Source organism: Netta rufina, assembly GCF_964035555.1.
Source record: "Netta rufina genome assembly, chromosome: 17".
In the NCBI taxonomy this organism is placed as follows: domain Eukaryota; kingdom Metazoa; phylum Chordata; class Aves; order Anseriformes; family Anatidae; genus Netta; species Netta rufina.
In genome coordinates, this window is record NC_140141.1 from 8198325 (window position 1) to 8222858 (window position 24534).

General features: G+C 53.5%; 1 protein-coding gene across 4 annotated transcripts in view; it reads left to right on the plus strand.

Annotated features, from left to right (window-relative positions):
- Positions 1-555: 555 nt before the first annotated feature.
- The window catches only part of PXN (paxillin), a 41712-nt gene continuing 17733 nt past the window's right edge, over positions 556-24534 (plus strand). For all 4 annotated transcript variants that reach the window (XM_084297277.1, XM_084297278.1, XM_084297280.1 and 1 more), the window contains exons 1-2: positions 556-646; positions 23862-24088. In XM_084297277.1, coding sequence (XP_084153403.1) covers positions 634-646; positions 23862-24088 — 240 coding nt within the window. In that variant the 5' untranslated portion in view covers positions 556-633. The remainder of the gene's footprint in view (positions 647-23861; positions 24089-24534) is intronic.

The following is a 24534-nucleotide window of genomic DNA, read 5'->3' on the forward strand; positions in this document are numbered from 1 at the left end:
TGGCTTCCTGAGGGGTGCTGGGTGCAGGGTGAGGCTTGGCATAAGTCCCCTGGGGGCTGCTGTCACCTACGGGCAGCAGGGCTGCACCCAAACCCCTCACCACAGCTCCCACTGCGGTAACGAGAACTGGGGGGCTGAGGGGACTGAGGGGGACTGAGAGGACTGAGGGGGACTGAGGGGACTGAGGGGAGTTAGGGGGGACTGAGGAGGGTTAGGGGGGACTGAGTGGAACTGAGGGGAACTGAGAGGGGCTGAGGGGGACTGAGGGGGGCTGAGTGGGCTAGGGAGGACTGAGGGGACTGAGGGGGGCTGAAGGGGCTGAGGGGGACTGAGGGGAGTTAGGGGGGACTGAGGGGACTGATGGGGACTGAGGGGGGCTGAGGAGATTGAGAGGGGCTGAGGGGACTGAGGGGAACTGAGGGGACTGAGGGGGTGACTGAGGGGACTGAAGGCGGCTGAGGGGACTGAAGGGGGCTGAGGGGGGGCCGGGGCCGCGCCCGCTCCCGCCGGCAGGGGGCGGCGGCGGGCGCGCGCGCTGAGGCAGCGTCGGGGGCGCGCAGGGGCGGGGCGGGAAAGTTGCGAGGCGCTGAGGAGAGCGGGCGGCGGCGGCGGGGCGGGAGCGGCGGCGGCACCATGGACGACCTGGGTGAGTCCCTGCGCGGTGCCCGGCGCTGTTTGAGCCCGGGGGGAGCCCCCTCGGAGCCTCCCGAGACCCCTCAGGGTCCCCTCAGACCCCCTCAGGGCTCCCGGTCCCGCTCGGGGCTCGGCTTCGCCCCGCTGCCCCCCGGCTCCCCCCCGTGGGATCCCCTCCGAGCTGTGGGGACGCCGTGAGGGCGGCCGGGGGTAGCGGCGGAGCCCGGCCGGGCCCCGTTACCTGCAGCCCCCTCAGGGAGAGGCAGCCCTCCAGGGGGGATGTGCCGCAGGAGGATCGCTGCCCTGCTGCAGCCACAGCCTCGCGGGGAGCTGGCGGCACAGAGCCGGGGCTCACACCCCCATAAAAAGGGCCCTGAAGGGGGCTGGCGAGGAGAGCAGGGCGGCCAGGAGGCCCTCAGCTGCTGAGCAAGGAATTCCTGCTGGTGGGGCAAAACCTCAGCCCCAGCACCGGGCTGGTGGCACTGGCGTTGAGTCCCTGCTCCGCCAGCAGCCGCCGTGTGGTTCAGCCCGGGTGGGTCCGTTTGCCGTTTCTCCCACCCCTCAGCACGGTTATCTCACGGTTATCTCCTGCTGCTGCTCCTCCATCGTGCTCATAGGGCGCTGAGCAATGTGTGGCTGGTCAGGGCAGGACCTGTGCAGCCAGGGCAGCCTCACCGAGCAGCCCCTGAGGTGAGCCCGCGTGGGGCGTCGTATGGGCACGGCTGTGGTCCCGCCAATGTGCTCCCAGCGTTGTACCCTGCCAGCTGCATTCCTGCCATTCACAGAGCCGGGTGGCTTTCCAGTTGGCCAGATAGGCTGCTGCAGCTTCAGCACGTTTCTTTCTTTCCTCTGGGTGAGGATTAGAAGGGAGCTGCAAAGAATGCATTGGAAAAGGTCCGAATTTGTGCGTTCTTCTGCGGTGTTGAGCGTTAGTGCCATCAAAAGTGGAAGTTTTAATCTGATTTTTGAAATAGAACTTCTCGTCTCATCAAGCCGTGGTCACACCAGGTCTTTCTCAATTCTTGTGCAGCCTTTCACATTGGACCAGATCTGACTATCTTAACAGTAATTGGTTGGGCAAGAAAAGTGGAACATTTATTTCTAAGATAATGTCTTTGGTCTGCAGAAGTCACCATAAAAGATCACGCCAACCTGTTTTCCCTCTGCCAGTTGTTGTTAGTTCCCAAGTTGCTCCCTTGTTTTCCTAAAGGCGCTCACCTTGGGATGCATAAGTAAGGCAGCAAGGCTGTGCTGATACAGCTCCTCTGAAACAAGTCTCATTTTGAACTGAAGCGAGCGTTGTTTGTTTTTCTTCCTTCGTTATCTCTGTGTGGATTATCCAAGTTGTGGATTAACCATGCTGTGGATCCAGACGGCTGCGCTGGCTCTGGCTGTAGCCAGGCTGGTCCGGCAGGGCTCAGAGGTTTGGGCACGGTGCCACACACACGTAGCTGCGCTGCTGCCAGGGCCGCTTTTGGCCCCGGAGTAGTTTAGCATTGAACCTGAGTGAACGTGCCTCGTGGGTTCAGAGCTGATGCCGTGTAAAATGAGCCGGGATAAATTCTCCTGCGCCGTGCTTCTGACCCTTTGTGGTGCGGACACAACCGGGGGCTGACGGACGTGCTGGGCACGAGGGAACGCCTCATGGGGCCTGTTATGCCTCTGTCCCTAACTCCCCAAACTTACAAACATGTTTTAGCCGTCCCTCTCCCCTCCAGAAGCTGGGAGCTTCTGGAGTGTTGATCTGTGTGTGCTTTTGCGCTGCAAAATGGAGATGCAGAAGTATCTTGGTTTCATGCTGCTTGGACTGGGGAGGGTGGGTTTTCTCACCCCTGCGAGAAAGGGTTGCTTTGGGGATTTTGTTGGAGCTTAAAGAACTTTGTGTTTTTTTGTTCCCCGCCCCCAGCACTGGAGAAATGGCGTTGCGGTGCGCAGCTCACGCAGGGAGCTGCTCCAGAGCTCTGCCCCAGGAGAGCAGCTGGGGCACGGGGCGCCCGGTGCTGGCTCCCGATGGAGCTGTAGTGCTGTGGGGCCAGGGGCAGGAAGCCCTGCGTTCAGGCAGCCCCCCAGACCCGTCCAGATTGCCTTCCGTCCGTGTTGGAGGAAGCGCGCTGTGCGGATGTGCTTGGAGTTTGACAGGAAGCTCGCGGCGTGAGTTGGGCGTTCTGCCGCGCTGGGAATTGGCGCCGAGCGTGGAGCCGAGTCCTACGGAGCACACATCCTGCCTCGGGGGGCATTGCCCCTTCCTGGGCTTTCCCGGGGGAGTTGTGTGCTCGTGGGCTGTAATTCCAGCAAGCCAGCGATCCAGCCTGTCTGTTTGCCTCAGGCAGTTTGAATTAGCTGTTGAATTCTTGGTTCTGTGGAGCTGCCTTGTGTGAGCAGCGTGCGTGCAGGCTGAGGGGTCTGCTGGCCGTGGGGGAAGACATCACCATCCTGCAAAGTGTCGGGTTCAGGAGAGAGGGAGGAGGGAGGCACTGCAGTTGCTATAGTCAGATACCGCTCAATTTTTGACTTTGAGTGTTTTCTTACAGCTTCAAAGAGTTCTCTTTCAATAAAAACAAAAGACCTTCAGTGTTTTTCTTTCAGGCTAATCTTCCCTACTTGTTTTTAACTTTGTATATTTACTGTGGGGCCAGCGTGGTTACTGTTTAGTTTTGTAGGGGCCAAAAGATTAATTTCACTTTTTGTACATTGTCTTGGTTTTCAAGAGCTAGCAAAAAGCTGTAGTGCTTTGGTTTCGAGGATGAGAAAAGATTTCACAGCTTCAGGAACTTTCGTCTTTTATTTTTTTGGAAGAGGTTGTTTGCAAACACTACTGTGGAGTCTTTGTTTAGCATTGTTTTATTTTCGTAATTTATTTATTGAGAGCTTTGGTAACTCCAGGCAGAAGTGATGTTGCTTTTAGCAGCTTTCTTTTGGTGGCTTTGAAATTCTTGCCTGTCTACTGCTTGTTTTTTTATTGTTTTTAAGAGTTCAGACTTCTTTTTTTTTTTAACTGGAGTTTGCAATCAAGAACAAAACAGCCTTCACTAGAGAATTCACCAGAGTGAGAGGTGTTTTACGAAGCAGTTGGTTCTGCTGTTCAGCAGGGACGTATTTATGGCCGTGTTCTGGCCGTGCGTGCAAAGCGGTCTGTGAGCTTATTTTAGGTGTTTGCTCACTTGTAGGAGGTTCGCCTGTCGGAGGATGTTTGTCTAGCGACGTGGCTTTAAGCGCTCTGGGCACAAAGACTGAGCTCCACAGGAGCTTTTGCTTCAGGAGGTGTTCCCTCTGCTCCAGAAGCTGTCACCCTCCCTCTCTTCAGGGCTGAATCTCCCAGACTGACCTGCTGCTGAGTTGTGGTGGCAGCGTTTGGGGGGGGGTTCCTGCCTTTCCTGCTGCCGTCTGCCAGCTCTCGGGGGTGGCTGCGCCCCGCGGGGCCGTGCTCTCGGTGCCTCTTCTGGGGAGGAAACACGGGCAAAGCTGCCAGGTCCCTCGGCTTTCTCCTGGCTCAGGTTCCCGAGCCGTTCCCGCTGCTGGGCGAGAAGCCTGTAAACAGGACTAATGCCCTGCACAATGGGGTTCTGACTTGTTTCAGCTTCTTAGCTGCTCTGACCCCTCGTGAGACAGGGGCTTCATTGTCCCGAGCAACCCAGACAGGGAGTCCTCTGCCTCGAGCGGCGTGCGATGCAGAGAGAGGCTTCTTTTCTTGTTGCTCTATTTCCATGGAAAGTCTGGACTCTGCACTGTCTTTAGCTCCTTTGTCTCTCGCTGGGAGAGGTCAACTTATCCCAAGTGTTCAGCTGCCCTCCTGGTTCAAACTGATCCTCTGACACCATCTCCACCAGCAGAGGAAGGAATGGGTAACCTCTTAGAAAACTCAGTTCTGTCTCTCTTCTTTCCTGGGGTATCCGAGCACCTCAATTTCTCTGGACCCTTTTTTCCTCACCCCTTTTCCCTCGACCTGTACTGACTGCATGGAACATGTTGTGAAACTCTGCAGTGACAGAGAGAGCTGAAGCCTGGCTGCAGAACAAGCAGGGACAGCGCGCTTCTGGTTGCACGAGAGCAGTTTCTCTGATCTCCTGCACCAGATATGTATAAATTCCTCAAATCGAATCTGTGCAGCAGCTGTGGGGGAGCAGTAAACAGCCTGTGGCCATAAAACGAGTCTCTTAGAACCGGACTGCTGCCTTAGCTGTGACACCCGGCGTCTACTGCAGCTTTGGAGGAGGCCAGGCCGGGTTCTGGATCCAGTCGTGGTGGGAAATGGCCACAAGTGACTGGGATCTCGGGTCCCAGCTTCCCACTCTGTGTCCCAGACTGTGCCTCCCCGCCCTTGTCTGTGTCCCTCGTTGTCCGCTGCGGAAGCTGGTGATGAAGACGTTCTTCTGTCTCTGCTGCCTGAAAGTGAGACATTGTCTGTGGGTAGCTTCCACAGTGTATGATGAGAAGATGGGGCTTAAGGAGTGAGATTCTTGCTTGTTCCAGCCCGTCCTAGCTAACTCGGGTTTAGTAACACCCCTAGGAGTACACCATGCCACGTCTGTGGGGCTGTTAAATATAAAAACGCTAAGCAGGGAACTGTGGGGACCTTTGGGCCCTACTCTTGTTTTTCAGTGTTTGCAGAGTCTCGCTGCACATCTCCTTCGGTTTAGTTTCAGATGCAGGAATCAGCCAAAAATGGTGATTCCTGCTTCCCCATCTCGTGGCCCTGCTGCTTACCCAGTGAGTAATCGGGCTGCAGAGCGAATGGGTTCAGGTCACGGCTGTGCTGGAAGAGCGGCCCCTTTGCCTGCCCGCTCACCCAAGTGGAGGAGACGATTTGCTGTGGGGTCAGTAAGCCGTGCTATCATGTCCCATGGCAAGATAAGCAGATCCAGCTCCACGTAGAAGCAAGGAGGGGCCCCGTTCCTTCCCTTTTGGGCTAAAACTAACCGGATTGGGGACAGCGTGGGAGTTGTGATTTCAGACAGGGTTAGCCTGACCTAACTGCTGGCTGCAGCACTGCTTTTCCCCATCTCCCTTCATCATGTCAGCATAACCGCTGCACGCGTGGCTGGCTCAGCAGGCTGGTTCCCCTGAAAATCCTTATTTTAATTGGTTTCTTTTCAGCCAGATCCCCTCCTTGCCCTTTTTGGCCACGTGTTTGTACAAATCCTAGTCCTGACACAGGGCGTGGGCAGGGGGCTGGGGACTGGGTGAGGCCGCCTCCTGGAGCTGGACTTCGTGTTTAATCCAGCATAAAGTAACGATTGATTTACAGCTCCAGAAACTTGCCCCGACCGTGGGCATGTCGCTCCTCCGTCCTTGCAGCGGGGTAACAGCTCCCTACCTGCAAAGTGTGCTTAATGTTTGTTAAGATCGCCGTGTTTCTAAAATAGCTTCTGGCTGAGTGTCTCAGAATAGTAACTCTTTGAAGCTTCTCCTGTTTCCCTTGCTGGAAAAGCATACAATGGCAAGTTTGGATTAGAATTATAAGTTTTTCTTCCCTTCTCAGCTCTGTTTATGTTCCCTCTCTGCCTTGCTGATTGCTCATCCTTTCTTCAGCCTCTGTTATGACAGGCAGTGAGCGGGGAGAAGAGATTTCCTTTCCCTTCCAAGTTCCCCACAGCAGTTCTGCTCGAGTCTTTCCCTTTACCACAAAACGTCGTGAAGTCATTCAAAGAATGTCGTGTGCTAAAGATATACCATAAAAATAGGAGGTGGGTAATGACTGTGTCACATCACTTGTGCTTTTTTTTCCCCATTTATGTTCATTCTCACTGCAAATGGAACCAGAGCCACGCAAACCGGATGGCTGGGGACAGCCTCCCTTGATTGGCTCGTGCTAAAATCCCTGCTCTCTCCTGCGTGCTGGGGTTCTGGAGCACTCGGACACTTTGAAGTATGTTTTTAAGTCTTCATAGAGCAAACAAAGTAGAAACAGCAACTGCAGTGAGAACAGCTTCGGTGGTTTTGATGTTTCAGTTAGAGGAGCTCGAGTCCCAGAGGTTACATGCTTGTCCTGTTTAGGAATCTGGTAAGCTTTTTTTTCTGCTCATAGACATGCAGCTCTTTCTTGGAGCAGCCAGTAATTATTCTGAATTTACATGGGAAATTTATCTAAGGATAAACTACAAGCTGAGGATCCCAGCGAACTTGTGGGAGGCCCCAGGAGGAGGCAGCCTGCAGTGTTAGTTCCCGACTCCCTTTCCCTGTGGCGGAGTGCCTCTGCGCTGTGAACGGCTTTAGTCTGAGTTATTTAAATGAGGTTTGGGCAGTTGGAAGACTTCAGAAGCAGTTTGGCATGGCACTTCTCACCGTGCTCCTGGTGCGTGTGAGTTCAGTGCAGCAGGCTTTGCGGGGCACTGCTGAGCGTGTCTGGCAGCAGGCACTGGAGTGTAGCTGGAGCTCTTGTTCTTTTTACTGCTCATTGCAATTGTTTAAACCTCTAACGTTTTGCAAATGATGTAAAGAATGTTGAAAAAAAGTAAATGCCGCTCCAGGGAATGAACTTTCTGAATGACACTTTGCATGGGGAATTGTGCTTTAAACGGCTTAGCTATAAATCAAACTGTATGGGGTCTCCTGGCATAAAGCAATGCCATGTTTTTGTTGCAAAACTGAGCTGGCAGACAGAATTAGCCCGTGTCTGACTAGATCCCCGAGGGACCTTGTTTTATTTCCATCCTTCAAGAGCAAGGTGAGCAGAGAAATTCACCCTCTGCTGTAGGGAAGTTTGTGGTGGCTCGGGGACTGTGCTGAGGTTGGGTTTTTCTAATAGCGGGAGAGGGCAAAGAAAACTAGAGGTAGAAAAGGTCACGCTGTAGGTGTGGACCTTTACCTCCTGTAAAGAAGGGGTGCTGTAAGTGATTTGCTGCTTTAGGGGGTTTAGTACTCCCATGTTCTGCCCTCTTTCATGGGTCTAAACAAGCTCGAGGCTTCTCTTGGAAAAGCTTTCCTTTAGGTCGGAACCACTAACTTGAACTGGATCATCAGACGAAGAGGGCCTGAGGCTCACTGCACGTCCCCTGGCTTTACTGCCCCGCAGGTAATGGGTTTGTGGTTGTCTCCAGCAAACAAACCTTTTAGGGCAGAGGGAGTAAGAGGAGTGAGAGGCCTGGGGAGAGCTGTGCCGGGCTGCAGCTCTGCCTCCTGCTCCTTTCACGTGGGAGACGTTTCTTGGGCCGCATAGGTCTGGCTAGGCAGCGTGAGATACAGCTGGAACCATTCTGCCTGGCTGCGAGCAGCTCCAGCAGTGAGACAGGATCCCTGCAGAGAGCTGGAGCACGGGGGGGAGGGAGCGAAATGCCATTTCAGCCACGTCATGAAATCTCTTATCAGCGGCCAGCTCGGGGCTGCGGGTGGGTGAGCGGTGCTGGCCACGAGGAGCTGCCTCCGACTTGTGCTGTGAAACGTGAGGAGCTCGGAGCTGTCAGGCAGGCCGGGCCGCGTGGGGCTCGGGATGAATTTGTCAGTCATGTTCTCAGAACCCAAAACTTGCGGTGTTCAGGCTGCCCTGCTGGTGCTTACTCTGAGCTTTGCCGCTTGGCTGTCCTCAGCGGGTCCCTTGGGCAGTGCCTCACAAGCACAGCTGCTCTGGCATGCTGCTCCTGTGCTGCTTAATTGCTTAAATCTGGCGCCTCCAGCACCTTCTGCCTCGGGATCGTGCTTGGAAGCCGTGACCACATGAGTCAGAGACAAAAGCTGTTAGGTTACCCTTCGCTTTCCTCTAGGAGTTGGGTACGGCTCAACTTGCTGGATGCCAACTTGCCATTGAACACGAGGGAGCACACTGCACGAGCAGCTCACCGTGGCACTGCTTGTTGTGTGAAATGCCGTCCTGCTAGGGCTGGCTGGGGTTCCCTGATGGCATTGCCTGGCTCAGGGAAATGTCTTTTTGGGGTGGCACAGCCAGCACGGCACGAGGAGCAGGGTGCTGGCTGCTGCCCACTGCTGTCGCTCACCGCGACCCCATCCTCGCGCCGCGGGCTGGGGAGGAGGGCTGGGGAGAAGGGGCTGGGGAGGAAGCTTTATGTAATTCTTGGCTGGCTTCTGAGTAATTGTTTTAATGAAATGGAATGCGGTGTATTCAGCGCTGCTTGGCAGAAACAGCCTTTTTTTGTATTTGCTATTTTGGGGGGGAAGCAGTCGAAGTTAGTCTGTTTTCCAGCTGCTTCAAGCAATTCAGCTTGGGTTTGCCACAGAGGTGGGAGCAGAGTATTGCTCTCAGCGAGGGGATGGTTGTCCTGGTGTGTGTGTGTGTCCTCGTGCGTGTGTAATTCCGTGTGTAAGTGACTGAGCCTGGTCCCTCTGCGCGGTGTGAACGCCGCTGTGGTTCCGAAGTGAGATCAGCTCAGTTTCAAAGTGTCTGGTAGTGACCTGTAGGTGCGTGTACTTACAAAATCTGTATGTGTCTAGGAACTTGGTAGGGAAATGAATCAAATTTTTACTGTGCCCTAGCTCAAGGTACAGCAGGAAGAGTATGATGAGTTAAGACAAGGAAGTCAACTGAATTCTCAGCGAGGCAGAAATGCAGGAGCTGGGAATCCTGACTCCTGTAAATGAGTGCAAAATACTTTCTCCCGTTCTCAGAATGGTTGGGTGACTTGTGTCTTAGGATTAGTGGAGGGCCAGTTAGGGATCACGCTGAAAACCCTTTTTCAGAAAGCGATTTGAAGAGGGATTCATTTCACGTACCTATGAAGGGAAGTTTATTCTCATGCTGCTTCTATTTCAGTATTGCTGGCATTTCCATTTTTGGTCAGCGCTGGAGATTGGGCTCTTTTACTCATCTTCTACCTCTCAAACTCTACTTTCTACTCTGTCTTTATCAGTTTTTTATTGCGGTTTTCTGTAGTCACGAGCTCTCTTGCGAGTAAAGCAGCCTTCCGTTGGTAGGATGGAGTGTTTCTTTGGCTAATAAATTCTGGGCAGGACACCGAGATGGAGAAGCCATCGGGCATTTGTTTGCTTTGTTAATACCACTTCTGGTAAAAATAAATCCTTGTTATTTCTCTTGCAGGTGGTGAAACGAGCAAGATTCTAGTAACTGTTACTGCTGTGGTGATGGCAGAGGATAGGTGGAAGGCTGGGTTGCCTGCCTTCTCGCAGCAGGAAGAGAGAGGGAACCTCAGGCAGATTCTCTAGCTCTTCTCCGTTCACTGGTTAAAATTTGTGGTTCTAAAAATGTTAGTTTTCTGTCTGGCTTTAACAATTTCTTTTCTTTCTGTGGGTCTTGGTCACGGCATTGTGAAACTCCTGAGCCACATTCCTTTGCCCAAGCTGAAAAAATGCAGAGCTGTGGAGCTGTCGAGCCATCAGCGAGCTCCATCACGTTGCCACCCACATCTTCTCCCACAGTAACTGGGGGGCAGTTCCCACATTCATTTCTGCAACACTGTCCTCCTTCCGTTCGTTCCCGGAGGCTGCTGTTAAAATAAAAAGAAGCTGTTTTAATTAGATCGTCAGCCATGCGCTCATGGCACCCTTGTACTCTGTGGTCTTTCCTAGGGGTTCTTTCAAAGACGTTGCTTGCCCACTCCGTAATTACTTGGATTATCTTGAGGTTTTAGGAGAATGCTCATTAGACTGGAAGCTTCATTTTAAAACTTTCTACCTATTATAGTTATAAGTAGTTCTAAGATCAACATGACTGAAAAATGTTAAATATTTTGTTGTCATTTCCCCCTGCCCTGCTCTGAGAGTTTACATTGGGCTTTTGGCAGTGCTTTGTGTAAAGTCAGTTCCTGATGATGACTTACACTTTTGGCTCACAAAGAGGTCGGCGTTGCTTCCAAGTCTGCTCCCACTCTGTTACAGAGAACCCTTACAGAAATGAAAACTTGTTTTAAAAAGAGAGGTCCACCATTTTGAGAGCAATTTCTTGGTAATAGTTGTTTGTTTTTTTTTTTGTTTTTTTTTTAAGCCAGTTAAACTAAATGCCATATTTGACAAGGAACACTCGTTTCTTAAGAAAAGGGGATCATCTTCCCTCAGAATAGTTGGCAGGTCAAACCAACAACTCTTTAACTCATCTTAATTTGTATCTCAACATACTAACATTTTATTTGACATCCTCAGTATCTGAGCGAGGTTTGCAGGGACTTCATTTCTCCTTATAGGCATGGGCTTTTCCAACTTGACACAGCTTGTTTTTTAAGGGCAGATCTGCATCTGTTGGGCTTTTTTTGCATTTATGTTCATGGGAGATACGCTTGTTACCTACTAAGGGAAAGTTGTTGGAGTGGATGCAAAAATATTTTCTGGGAGGACTAAAATCCCTGAAGCCTGCATTATGGTCTCCCATTTCAGAGCCTTCACGTTAGGTGTGTCTCAATAAGGCTGTAATAAATGGGGGTAAGATCACAATGTCTCTTTAGTGTCCTTATTCCCAACTGCTGGCCTCCTCCTTTTGGTAGCCGGGGGTTCTGTATCTCGCAGGCAGAATTTGTGCTTCTCGTGCTTGTAATTAATTCAGAATTCGTTCTTATATTTCTTTCCTTCATTTCATCATCTTTATGTGTGGCTCAAATTTTCTAATTGGCACTTTGCCTGGAAGAGTCTATATTCAGATCTGTTTATGCTGCTTGGATAGGGTTTCCACAGTTTAAAAGATGCTGTTTTTTTTTTTTTTTTCCCTCTGTTAAGTTTCATGCCTGTTCTTGCATGACCATGCAAATCTTATCCTTCCCTTTATTGGTTATGGGGTCCACATGCTTTCCTGTTTCAGTTACCTAAAAAAAAAAAAAAAAAAAAAAAAAAAAAAAAAGATAATTAAGTTAGAACGTGCAAGCTCTGACAGTATTTTGTCTCTGGCAGCGTCCAACACCATTACATACACTGATGGATCTGGTCACGGTGATCTTTAGCTGAATGAGATACTGGCGCTGAAGCGGGTCCTGCAGGCACTTGAGCCTGGCTCAGTGTAGTGGCCCTAGTGCCCCTGGGAGGGGGTGGCCCTACTTCCCTCATCTCATGTCCTCCATCTGCTGCCTCCCCTGGCTCTTTGGATGTACCCCTTCCTTTTTGCTGACCCCTGTGCTTATCTCACTTTCTTAACTCAGAAGAAAGTCTTCATTTTTTTTTTTGTATATTCTGTTCAATTGGTTCACGGAGGGGTCTTGTAAAAGCCAGAGCCAAGAGAGGTAAGTGGCAGCAGCACATGTCTGGAAGAGGGAGCAAAACCTCTCCATTTTTGGCAGTGGTGAGCTGTTAATTTGCCGTTCTGCATCCTGTGAAACTGTATCCTCAGCTCTGGTGCTCACTGTCCAGTGGAACTATTGTACTCTGTTCCCATGTAAACCCTGATGTAACATGTTTTTCTTCCCCAGATGAGTAGAATCAGCAGTTCCCAAATTATGATCTGCAAGCGGTAAGTGCTCCACAGCTGTTGTAAGGTGTCCTTTTAGATGGTCAAATTTGCAAACTTGTCATTTCCACCCGAGGGCCCTGAAGTGCAAGCAAAAGAGGGTCGCCATTGCCCGCAGATTTGGAAGCCGCTGCCTTTTTCAAGCTCTTCTGATGTGCCAAGGTGTATGGCACGGGGATAATGCTTAAAACCTGCTGAGAGGAGTTACCTGCTACCAGATTAGCGTACATGTATGTTGTAATTTCAGTGCTGCTTGTAACAACGCTGAGGTCACGTCAGATCCGACTGCTTACAGGTATGCAAATCTCTACCAGACACAGTCCACCTGGGGCTTTAAAAAATGCAGTTAAAAATGTCCACCCTCATGTCAGTGGGCGTGTGGAGAGCTGCTGGGAAGTGGCTGGGTGCCACACACCTCTGCACTCGGTGGTTTCCTCCAGGTCCTGCAGTCTGGGGCTGAGCAGTGTGCAGCACATGACTGAAGGGAGTTTGTTTCCCTCTTGCCTACTGTACTTGTACAGCTCTCCAGACGGACCTGAGAACAATTTCCCAGTGCTGTGGTGCTTTTACTGCCCAGTGGCACCCATTCCCGTTGTCTGACTGAACAGCTGCAGCACTAGGAGTGTCCCTGAGCTTCTTCCATTTGCCAGAGCTGTGCTTTAAAATCTAGTTTCCTGAGGTTTCTGTACCCATCCTTGGACTCCCTGCTCTCTTTAATGGAGGCCTCCTTCCTACTGGGCTTGGTCGATGTTTGTGAAATGGCTGCGTGCTGCATTTGACCTAATGATGCTTGTGGAGTAGCTGCCTGCTGATGGAGCAGGAAGGGTCTGGTTCCTCAGATAGCTGGCTTGGCTGAGCCCCTCTTCCTGTAGGAGTACAAGGGACTTGGTATTTTGATCAGAGGCTTGGCCCTGGGAAATTGTCCCTGAGGGGTCAGCTCAGTGGCTGCTTGTTTGGTTTTCATGAATATTTTCTTGTTTTGGCAGAGGAGAGCAGATCTTGTTGGATTTTTTTTTAACGTTGCTCCGTTTCTAGAAACTTTCTGAAGGAAACCAGCCGCAAATAAAAATTCTTAGGACATGTATGGGGAGGCTTTACTTGCCCTTTTTTGCATGCATAAGGGTAGATAGAGGGCTAAAGGTTAGTGCATTGGCGGTTCATTTCTCTTATATATTTTTTTTCCCACCCGAGATGTTGGCTGCAACCCAGGCCGGGTCAGAACTGAACTGGTAGTACCTACTTAGTCACTCGTGTCAGACACGTACACTCATTCCAGTCCTTTCCCACCGCAGGCGGGCAGGGTGCCACTTCGCTCGTGTTCAGCCCCAGCGGGGCTGTGTTGTAGCAGAGCTCGTGTCCTTCAGCTCTGTCCGAGCCAGCTCGCCTCCCTCGCAGGGACAGCCGGGGCAGCACTGGCCGTGTGCTAATGCCTCTGTCTGGGACTTGCCGGGAATGCCTGAGGATCTGTTTGCTCCCAGGCAGAGAGCAGAAATAGATCTTGCACAAGAAGGGCCACGCTAGGAGAGGGCTGTCAGGCTGTACTTACCCTGCCTGGAGACCAAAGCTGTTTCCAATTTGGTGCTGGGGAGATGGAGACTCTCTAATTTGTGCAGATCGTTGCTTCTTTTAATCGTTCTCAGGGCCAACTATACCAACCTGTAGGACCACGGGTTTATTTGCTGCCGAAAGGAGAGGATTCTGACAAAAGACTCGGTAGCAGGTGGGGCTCATCGCAGGCTGCGGAATCAGGCTGAGAAATTCCAACTTAAGTATTTTTAGTTGGGGCCTGAAGGGCAGCCTTCAGCTTTCTATTCTGATATAACACAGCCAGTCCGTGTTATATTGGGCTGCCGCGTATCACTGCTCTGATTCTGCGAGGCAGATGACTTCCCTGCTGCCCAGGGGATTTGGACCTTATGGTAAGGATCCTGCTACGCTGAGCCCCGTTGGAATTCGGGTGCTGCGGCTGCAGGCTTTGTTGCTGCAGGTCACAGCCTGTTCTGTCGGATGGAGGCACTCGGAGGCTTAGGTTTAAGGTGTGGAGCTCTCAACTGCTGCGACTGAGAAATGGGGCTGAAAATGGCCTCCAGGGCTGCCTTGGGCGCCTTAACTGTGGGTAGGGCGATGGGCTGAGGGCTGCAGTGCCTCAGTCAGGAGCAGCTGAATCACTGGAGGTCACAAGCTCAAACGCTGAGTAAAATCTGGCTAAATCTCTGAAGTGGTTCACGTACTGCAGAAATCTCTTGTGCAATCTCCAGCTTCTCTGCCCAGTAAACCAGAGCCTGGCTTTGTGCTCCGAGGCCGCGAGCGGCGAGCTGAGCTCTGCCTGCCGCTTGTGTGCGCCGGTCACAGGACGTGCCGGGGCTGTGACTCGCAAACTTTCCGAACTTTTCCTGAAGATTGCTCGTAGAGCAGTGGAAGAATTTTTTTGCCTGAGCTTATCCATGTTTGGTAATCGTTTCCTGTTGCTCGGGGCTCAGTTTGAGAGCGCAGGGAGAAGCGGGGAGGAACCACGCGAGGGATTATTTTATTTTCCCTTTTAGCTTCACCCAACTGGGGTCCTCTGCGAGCTGCTGCGCAGAGGCATCCAAGGCTTGTGTAGCTGGGGGTCTGGCGTGCCCCACAGCCTTTGGTGGCTGTGAAACTGAAAACATTCATCTGCCTAAGGAGTCGGAGCGTGAACTCAGTCCGAGGCACCAAGCCTTAACAAAGGGTGTTTTTTCCCAGGACGAGCTCGGTTTGCTGCTCCGGACTAGAAATTCGAACAGAGGGAAGTAAATATAAGATGGCTCCTTTCACTTCAAGTGTGGGGAAAACCACGCTATTAAAAAGAGGATGCTGTATATGACAGGAAATAGCTCTTCCCTCCCACCCTCCCCAGAAAGTTCTGGAAATGAGCAATAAATAGGAGGACACACCTTTGGGCGGGAGTGGCTCTGAAACCGGAGATGTCGCGGCGTTGCTGCTAGGCTCGAGCGCTCCTCTCTGGAGGCAGGACGTGAGGAACACAGCGGGCAGCTCAGGTCCTGTATGGTCCTGTGTAGCTGCAGCTGTCCTTAAATCCTCCAAGCCACTAAGAGCTTGTTGCTCCTGGTGTTTCTGTTGAGAGCTTCCTACTGAGGTAGCCCCAGCCGTGGAGTTGCCAAATTTGAAAGAATTTGGAAAGGCTTCTCTTTATTAGTGGCTTCGTGACTGGAATAGGTTCTGTTCCAGTGACATGCAGGATTCACAAAGCCATGTTTGCTTTTGGATGTTGGTCTGGTAACCTTCCTGAGCCTTCTTTTTCAGGAGCATTGACTACATCCCTTCTGAAAGGAGATGCTTAAATCCCAAACCACTTCCAGCGGGAGGATGCTCAACAAACACGTATTGAGTAGTATTCTACCCTGATTGTTACGTGCCTTGTGAGACTCGACTAGTGTCAGCACATGCGTGATCTGCCTGGTTCCTTTGAAGTACAGACTTAGCATTTTCAGGGGGTTAAAAAGTTTTAAGGTTAAGTCTCGTTTGTATCAGTTTGTGTGAAGTGAAAACCTCTACAAAGTGTTCGCTAATGACAGAGATGATGCGAGGCGCCCTCGTGAGCTGTTCTGAGATAGCAGAAAGGGTGTGGAGGTTTTTCTAGGCAAGCTGGAGGAAGGCAGAATGACTGTGCATTCCTCTGCTAGGTGGTGGTTCGCTTCTCTCAGCCCGAGCTGGGGTCTAATTGAGCGTTTTGAGAGCTAAATGGAAAAATTCTGATCCTACAGGAAAATCTTTTGTGGTTCCTTCACACAGCTTGGACTTCAGGCGTTGTTTCGTCCAGGAAGCCGTGCTGACTCAGAGCTTCGAGGCAGTTGCAGCATCAGCCTGGCAGCCTGCGCGCTGCGATGATCCCGTGCCCTGCGGGCCTGGCTAAGGGCAGGTCACCTTCCTGCCATCACCGTCCTACCAGCTTGGGGAGCGAGCGGAGCCAGCTCTGGGAGGATTTCCCAGCCTGTCGCATCGGGGATGGCGAGAGGTGGATGGGAGCTGCTCCCTCAAGGAGAAGGGGCTCTGCTTCCCTGGGACTTGTGGTGTCAGCTGCTCCCTGCAGCCTCTGCCCGTGCCCTCGGTCACACAGGAATTAGCTGCCCCTCGTGATGCTGGCAGCGTCACGCCAACAGCCTGCTGACAAAGCCCCGTGGCTGAGGTTACGGGGCAGTTGGGCGCCTCAGTGACATTTTCCTGTTAATGTGAAAGGAAGTGGCGTGGCGTGGCCGGTTTCAGGAAGGATCTCGCAGCGACCTTTCTGTTTTCCCAGCATACACACAGACAGCCTTCTTGCCTGCGCCCCTCGGAGGGATGCTGTGGGTGGTTGAATCGTACAGCCTTGGGGCTGCAAGGCTGGAATAAAGTGTCGGGGAAGTGGCTGGTAGTGGTGAGGGATTGCTCCGGAATTTGAGAGTGTTGGGGTTTGCCTGATTGTTCCCTTTTCAGGCTGCGGATTTTGTGGTCAGCATCGGAGGCGCAGAACAATCGTGGGATTTGGACAGGAGGATGGGCGACTTCCTTCAGCTGGTGGCAGGACGGGGCTGGATGTCACTTGGTGACCTGGCCTGAGCTTCGGAGGTGGAGGTCCAGGGTTTCCTGTCCCAGGCAGTAGTTTTAGTCTGTCAGTCTAGAGAAGGGCTGAATTCTGGCATCGCTCTCTTTACGCAGCTCTTAGGAAATGTTTTAAGCTGTAGAGTGGCTGGGGCTATGCTTCCAAGAAACGTAGTGAGTCTATCTAAAAAGAATAACTTTCTCAGAGTTTCTAGGCTGGAATAGTTTTGGAAGTGTCTGGCTGTCAGCACAGCGAGCTCCAGGAGTGGTGTGGGAAAGCAGCGATGGCTGGGCCCTTCCCTCCGCCGGCAGCATGTGCAGGTGGCAGCTCTGCAGAAACTGGCCGGAGCACTTGCAGGGTTCAAACCTCATCTCTAAATGTGTGGCGAGCAGTGACAGACACACAGGTACCAAAATCCCCTCAAACTGGCCGTGTTGTGTGCTCCTTCCGCCCCGTGCTGGGGCGGTGAGGAGCAGTTAGCTGGCCACAAGCCCTGGAATAAAGTTTTCTGCTTGGGTCTCAGCGGTCGGGGCAGGAAGCCACGGTCATTGCTGCAGCTGATAGCACAGACCACAGCCCAGGGTAGTGTCTGGTCTGGCCTTAAACTGCTGCTGGTGGTCGGAGCTGCCTGTGTGGGCTGCTGGGCTGGGGCAAGCCGCCTGCTCTTGGCATTGGGGACTTTGGGGTGGCTGTGCCACCAGGTGACGTTGAAAGCAGGGTGTCTGTCACGAGGTGTAGGCTGTCTCTGCAGCCTGGCGGAGCTGGGCACAGCAGGTGGATGCCTTGTTTTGCCCACAATTCGGAAGTCAGGGCTCCAAGCACACAGCCTTGCTTGTTCTAGGAGGGTGGTGTTAGTTCTAGAGGACAGAGAAGCTTCGGGGGTTTTGGGGCCTGTTGTCTCCTGTCAGAGCTGCCCACACCGCGTGTCGCTGCTGGTCCCGGCATTCCTCTTTGGGAGCAGCGCGCCTGGGACCCGAAGCACAGCTTCCACCGCTGCCTTGATGAGGGCAGTGCAAGGCTTCGGGTGAGCCTCCGTCCCTGGCATGCACTCAGGCATGGCTGAGCGGGATTTTTTGCCTGTCGCTGTAACTGCCTCTGGGCAGGTCCACACAGTGTGAAGGAAAAACGCCGGTGGCTGCTCTGCGCTGGCAAATGGTTTGGCAAATGACTTAGCTTTATCTTGAATTGCCTGGTCATGGTTTTCCTATTTCTGTGAATTCTGTTTCGTTGCTTTCTGGGGCTCCCCCAGCTTCCAGACTCGAGCTTGAAGGCAGTGAGAAGTCCTGCAGCAAGGCTCCAGCAAGTCTTTGGGATGCAGCTCTTTGAGCACTGCAAATGTTTCTTCTGAAAGGCTGCTTAATAGGATAAATATACCCAAGCTCCCCATTCCTCTGCAGTTACTCACAATGTAAAACTGGCTTGCCAAGGGTTGGGTTACCGCCCTGAGCTGTCTCCCTGCATGCGAGCTGGGGGAGAGGAGACTCATTTGAGCCTAATGAGATTTTAAAAGTTTGCATTCAAGGATTTTGTGAGGAGCCTGCTGAGTGAGCTCGAGAGCTCAGGGCTCGGTTCTGACTGTGCAGCTGCCCCCATCCTTCTAGGGCAGCAGCAATCAGAGAGCTGGAGGCAGCATCATAGAGCTGTTAAGAAAAAGTGGCTGGAGGATGGCATGTCCTTCTGCAAACAAGGTGTCTGCAATGTGTCCTGCGCCCAGTGAGACTCGGTTATCACCTCATTTAGAGCAGCCCTTGCAGCTCTTCTGCTTTTTATTTACCAACTCACTGGCAAATCGCTGCTGACTAAGGCAGAGGAGCCTGGAGCGGCTCTGGTTATTTGGATACGCAGGGGCGTGGAGAAGAGCAGGAGAGCTGTAGCCACCTGTCCCTGCAGCTGCACAGAGGAAGTCCTGCACTTTGTGCTCAGACATCTCGCCCTGTGCCCGTGCCCGGGCTGTCGGGGTGCCCCCCAGCATGGGGGAGCCACAAGGGGAAGCGGCGCACTGTGGCTGGGTGCTGGAGGCATGAGCTCTGTGCCGTGCCTGCTGGGGCCGGGATCCTGCAGCCACCGCTCGCTTTCCAGATGTCCCATGCGAGAATTAGAGCCCCAGGCAGCGTGCGGTTGGGGTGTGCAGATGTGGCTTTCAGCTGCTGAGAGCAAAGGGCTGATATCTGTGGCATTTGAGGTATCCTGCCTCGGCCATGCTTCCATTTCCTTCCCAGCACAAGAGGAGCTCAAGAAGAAAATGTGACCGCCACCCTTTTGATCTGCTTGCTGCATTGACAGTGCTCTGCCCTGCTCTGTCAGCGTGGCTTAACAGCTTGGCTTCAGCTCTCAGGAGAGAGGAGCTCCGCGTGGAAATGGGAGGCAGTTCACGCTCTCCTGGCACTAACACCCTCATCTCTGTGCTGAGCGTGCTGAGTTACGCCGGCCACTCGGTAGCAGAAGGCTTCTTAATAGGCCAAAGCAAATTTATGGTGATAATTCTCTCTCGCGTGTAATTTTTAGCTTGAGGAAGGTTAGCAAGTAGCTGGCACATCGGCTGCGAGTGAAGTGCTTGCAGTGGTGTGCGCCTCTGACTGCCAACGCCTTTCAGCTGGTGGTTTGTTTTTTTGCACATAGTGCTCTGCAGGTTGGTGTGAGTGTCACTGGGTGCTGAGAACAAGGAGGATGGATGGCTTTGCTTTCAAAAATAAAAATCCTATGCCGCTGATGAACGCAGTGGAAAACAATTTACTGCTCGTGGTAAAATTAGCGTTAGAGGCTGCTTGCTGCTGCTTGGCAAATGTGAGTGGTCGATGCCTTGTCACGGAGGTTTTTCCAGAACTAGCTGGTGGTGTGTTCTGCTCCACTGCTCCCTTAATGTGGGAGCGTTTGTGGCAGGCACAGGGACAGGGGAGAGAACAAAGAGCACGCTCTGATGTGCATGGAAGATGCATGTAAATATTTTTTTAAATAACTTCACTCAATTGAAGGGGGCCAAGTACAGCTCAGACTTACAGAAAAGGGAGCTGCTGTGGGCATCAGCACACAGGGTCCCCACGTTATCTGTCCCTGTGCCCTACCTCCGAACGGCGTTGTGCTCCTGCTCTGGCCTCGCTGCTGTGCATCAGACAGAGCCGGGACGTGGGAAGCCGGGAATGCACGCCCATGGCTGCACACCAGGCTGCTCCTGGGGACGGCAAGTGCTGGCACGCAGCAGAGGAGCCCCGGGAATGCTGAGGAGCTGCGCCTCTGGCTGAGGAGATAGCGCAGGAATGTGCACTGTGTGCTCGGGGGGTGATGTCTCCTTTCGGTGCAGCTTGTCCTGCTGAGTGGGACTTCCCCACAGCGCTGGCCTGTGCTTGCATCTTGCTGATCCCCTTGGTAGGAAGGGATTCCTCAGAGCGGTTCGGTGTGCGGACGGCAGCTCCCTTTTCCCCCGTCCTCTAACCCTACAGACAGCTGCGCTGTGCTGAGCACCGAGAGCTGAAAGCTGAATGCCCCAGGCGAAACGACTGGCAGGGCTTTGGCAGGCGCTGGAAGCGATGCATTAAGTGCCCCTTGCCGGTTCCTAATGCACACACAGAGCTGTGCGGGGGAGTTGGAGGCCAGAATCCCGAGAAGCCTGTACTTAATAATGATTTTTTGCAAAGTGGGAGGAAGGCTGAGCTAATGCGCCCAGGCTTCAGATACCTTGGAGTGCTGTGGAGTAGGAAAGGCACCAAGCGTGGTGGCTGGCACTGTCCCTCCTCCGCAGAAAAACCAGTACAGAAGAGCCCCTTGAACGTGAAGGCAGCTGTCCTGCCCTGCTGGGGAGGATGTGGGTTGAGCAGCCCTCAGCCCCACTGTGCTTTCACTTGAGCACGGTGCTTGGATTGCTCTGCGGAGGGAGGAGGAGGAGGAAGAGGACTGATTCTGTGCTACAACATCTCCTGCAGCATGTGGACAACACCGAGCGGGAGTGTCGGGGCTGGTGGTATTTCAGCAAATACCCCTCATTTTTCCCCACCCTTCAGCGCTCTTTTAACACAGTATAAAACACATCCTCCTCTGCACCCAGGCCGTGCTGGTGGTTAGGCTGAGCCCTCTGCACTCCGGTAACCAGACCGTTCTGCCTTTCCGCTCTGTCCCCGTGCCTGCCAGTTGACCTTGGTGCCTGTGGGTTGCGTTGGAGCCCGCATGGGGCAGCGGTGAATCTGCGGTGGGCACCGTGTGGTTGTTTTTGGAGTGCTGGGCAGTGGCCCCCGAGGTGCCGCGGCGCGTGCTGGGGAGCTGCAGCACACGGGGTGTTGCGCCCCTGCTGTAGGGCTGACCAAGCGAGGTGGGGTCGGTGCCAAGTTGGTTGGTGCTGCCCGGTTTCCTCGCTCTGTCCCGGTGAGGATGTGGTGGTGCCCTCTGACGGCTGCCTCCTGCCCTGGGCTGGGGGCTGCTTTTACACCTCCTGCAGCGCTGTGCCACAGGGGCTGCCGTGGGTAGGACCGGTTCATTCCCCAGGAAATCGATCGAGCCTTTGCTATTTCTGCTGAGGGACCGAGTACTTCTATTTACAGAGCAGGCACCGCAGTGACAGCGCTGCGTGAGGCACGGCTCCTTTGTTACAGTTCGTTGAGTTAGGGCTGTCTGGTCCCCGTGGTCCTTTTCTGAAAGCCAGAAGGGAGCAGTGGGCCTTTATTCCATTAATATTAATTAAAAAAGTCCCTTCTTTGCCCCTTCCCTTCTCTCCCATTATGTTAGCCTTATAGCCTTACAAAGGTGTGTGGATCCCAAATGAGCACACGGAGCTGCGTGGGCATCAAAACGTCGAGCCCCTGGGTGTTAATCCCCTCGATATGAATCCCCTCGGCTGTTTGCAGCGTGGCTGGGGACGAGCTTCCTGGCGTGGCGAGGTGGCTCTGGGCAGACTGGCGTGGGGCAAGGCCCCATGCTATGGGGAAACTGGTGTCTGCTGGGGCCGTGCACTCCCGCCTCGGGCCCAGCTGGGAAGTTGAGGCAGCTGGAGGACGGCAGCGATTCCTTCCCCAGCCTTTTCTCCTCCCTCCGCTTCCTGTTCCTCGCTCTGCCTTGTTTGCTCAAGTCTGGAAGGGGGAGGGCATGGGGGAAGTTAATCATTAACTGCCGTGTCCTCTCCTTAACTCCTTCGCAGCCTGGGGCTCCTGGCAGCTCCAGACCCCTCTGCTGCGGGCTTGGCGGGGTGAAAAGCTCCATTTAGCTGAACTCCTGTGTGCCATCAGGAAAAAGCAGCGGGTTTCTTGGATTTCTGTCCAGTGGCTCACTCGGCAGAGCTGCTGGCCTGAGGAGGTGAATTTTGCAGTGAGATGGTTACATTCGTCTGCCCCGCAGCGAGGGCCGGGGCTGGAGGGTGGAAAAGAGATTTGGGGTGCCCCTCGCAGGGCTGGAGGAGCCGGCCGCCCTCCCGGGGATTTTTACTTCCTGGTGGAGTTTGATTTGCCTCTGCCATTGGCGGGGAGCAGCACAAACCCCTCCTTCTGGGTAGCCCTGCTCTGGAGCTGTGTGCACCAAACCTCCGTCACAGGACCTGCCCGCGCCAAGGAATCGCGGCTCCTCGGTCCCCGCGAGGTACGTGCCTTCCCCTGTGGAGTCCGCCAGCCCTTCTTTTGCTTAAAAAGAAGCCTAAACTCCTTTTCCCCCAGCTGCAGCAAGCTTGTATCCCGACAGAAAATCCAATTCTGGGGTATTTTGGTCCCCCTAGGAGGATGCCTGTAGCTTAAATGCTTTGGGGAGTCTTCCTGGCTAAACGAGTGGTGCACAGAGTTAATTTACCGCGGGATTTAATTTGATGCTGGCTGTATTATGATCTCTGAGGGCAGGACTGCTGCTTTTTTCTCTTTTCCCTTTTATAATGCTTTATTTAGTGGAAGAGAGTGGGCACAGAAGCAGCACCTTCCTCATCTCGCAGTGTGATAACGCTGTCCTCCATCTGACCCTTGAGCGTGGTTTCTGAAGGGCTGCCCAGTGCTGTGGCTGCTGTGGGCTGCTCGGCTTGGGAAGGGGCTTGGAGCTGGCAGGTGCCTGCTGTTAGGGCCAGCGTGCCCCACGGCTTGTCGGGTGCCTTCTGATCCCTGCAGCTCCTTGAGACCCCGGCTGGGTCCCCAAAAACTCAAAGGCAGCAGAGTCTGGCATTGAGCAGAGGGAGATTCGGTGCCAGTAAGGGGGCTTCCAAGGGCTTCTCCTCCCAAAAGTTTCCCAAAGTTTTCTTCTTGGCGTCTGGCTGAACCGCACATCTCCCACGGGTGCCTCCAGGTGCGTCCTGATGCTCCCGTACCGGAGGGCACCCGTGTCCTAGTGGGCCGGCTCCTTTCTGAGCAGCCCTGCAGAGGTGTGCCCCTGCCTGCGGGCACCTGGCCAGCCAGGCTTTCTGCCGAAAACGTGCACGGTGCAGACCTGCAGGCGCTGGAGTTTCCCGGCAGGGTGGCTCGCAGACACCCCACGAGCTGGGATTCGCCGTGAGTCACAGCAGAGGAGCGTGGGGAGTGGGGCGGGCGAAGGAGAGGGTGCGGGGAGAACCCCAGAGGGGTGGGTTGCCTCGTCCCGTTGGTGAGGGGGGAGCGTTTTCCCTGCTCTGAGGTTTCTGAGAGGTGCTAACCTTGTGACGTGGGTTCCTCTGCCTGGCACCAGCGCCGGTGTTTCTAGCGGATGGAAGTTTTTTTTTTTTTTCTTCTCTTCAGGAATTTGTGAGCAGGCTCCACCCAGCGAGCTGAGAATTGTTTCCAGGAGAAGAAACTGCGTTTACCTGGCAGGCTCTGGAAACCAGTTAACTGTTTATGTGATGTACCGAGGGGGATTTTTGTTAGGAAAGACGAAGAACGTAGTCCTGCTGCCACGCCGATGGGCTAATTTGAAAGTTGCATGCTTCTTGCAGCGCCTGAAACTCTGGAGAAAGCCCCTCCCGAGATCTTGTTTCCTGCAGAAAGCAGTGCCTGCGGCCACGTGAAATGACTCGGTGATGATGTGGGGCCTGTAATTAGCCTGTGTCAATATCCTGTTGCGGGTCAATCTCTAGGCAGGTTCCTCCTTGGCTGCTCCTCTGCAGGGCACAGCGAGGCTGCGGGTCCTTCGTGCTGGGTGGCTTCCCAGTTAAGACAAAAATCTGAGGCTGACCGAGTTTTTTCTGGCTGCTCTGTTTCCCCTTGATGTTTTTCTTTGTACTGGAAGCCCTGAGCTGCAGCGGTGTTTCACAGTGCATTTAGCAGATCACCCTAGATGAAAACTCTTCCCAAAGACCTTCTGATGCGGACATCCTGAATAACGAGACGAAAGAGAAAACGCTGTTGTCCAGGATTTCACTTTTATTTTATTTTATTTTATTTTATTTTTTTCTCTTCCTTTCTGCAGACGCCTTACTGGCAGACCTGGAATCCACCACCTCACATATCTCCAAGCGCCCGGTGTTTCTGACAGAGGAAACGCCGTACTCCTACCCAACTGGAAACCACACGTACCAGGAGATCGCTGTGCCACCTCCGGTGCCCCCGCCGCCCTCCAGCGAGGCCCTAAATGGCACCGTGATCGACCCCTTGGACCAGTGGCAGCCCAACGTGTCCAGATACGTCCACCAGCAAGTGAGTGAGCGCGTGGTGATGGAGATGGGGAAGGTGTCTGCTTGTTTGGGTGCTGCAGTCCTCTCAAGGATGCAGATGAGGGGAAGGAATAGTGAGATGTGAGGATGAGGTTGGATAAGCACAGAGAGGGGAAATGGGGGGATGTGGAGGTTTTTAATAGAGCTAACCAGTCGGAACAAATGGCGAAGAAGAACTTGAAACCCACTGTCGTTGTTTCAGCAGTGGTAGCGTGATGACATTAGTGTTAGTCACCCGTCCTGCAGGCTGGGGGTTTCCAGCGCAGATCTGCAACTCGGAGGCACATCCGAGGCAAGTGGGGGGCAGTTGTCCTGGTGTAGCTCCTCTCCTGGAGGCTGGCTTGGCTGCCTAACAGACAATTGTGCTGCTGGGCTTTCTCCTGCGGCGTGTGGGGTTGCAGCACGGTGTGTGTGCTTGTGTGGTGTTCT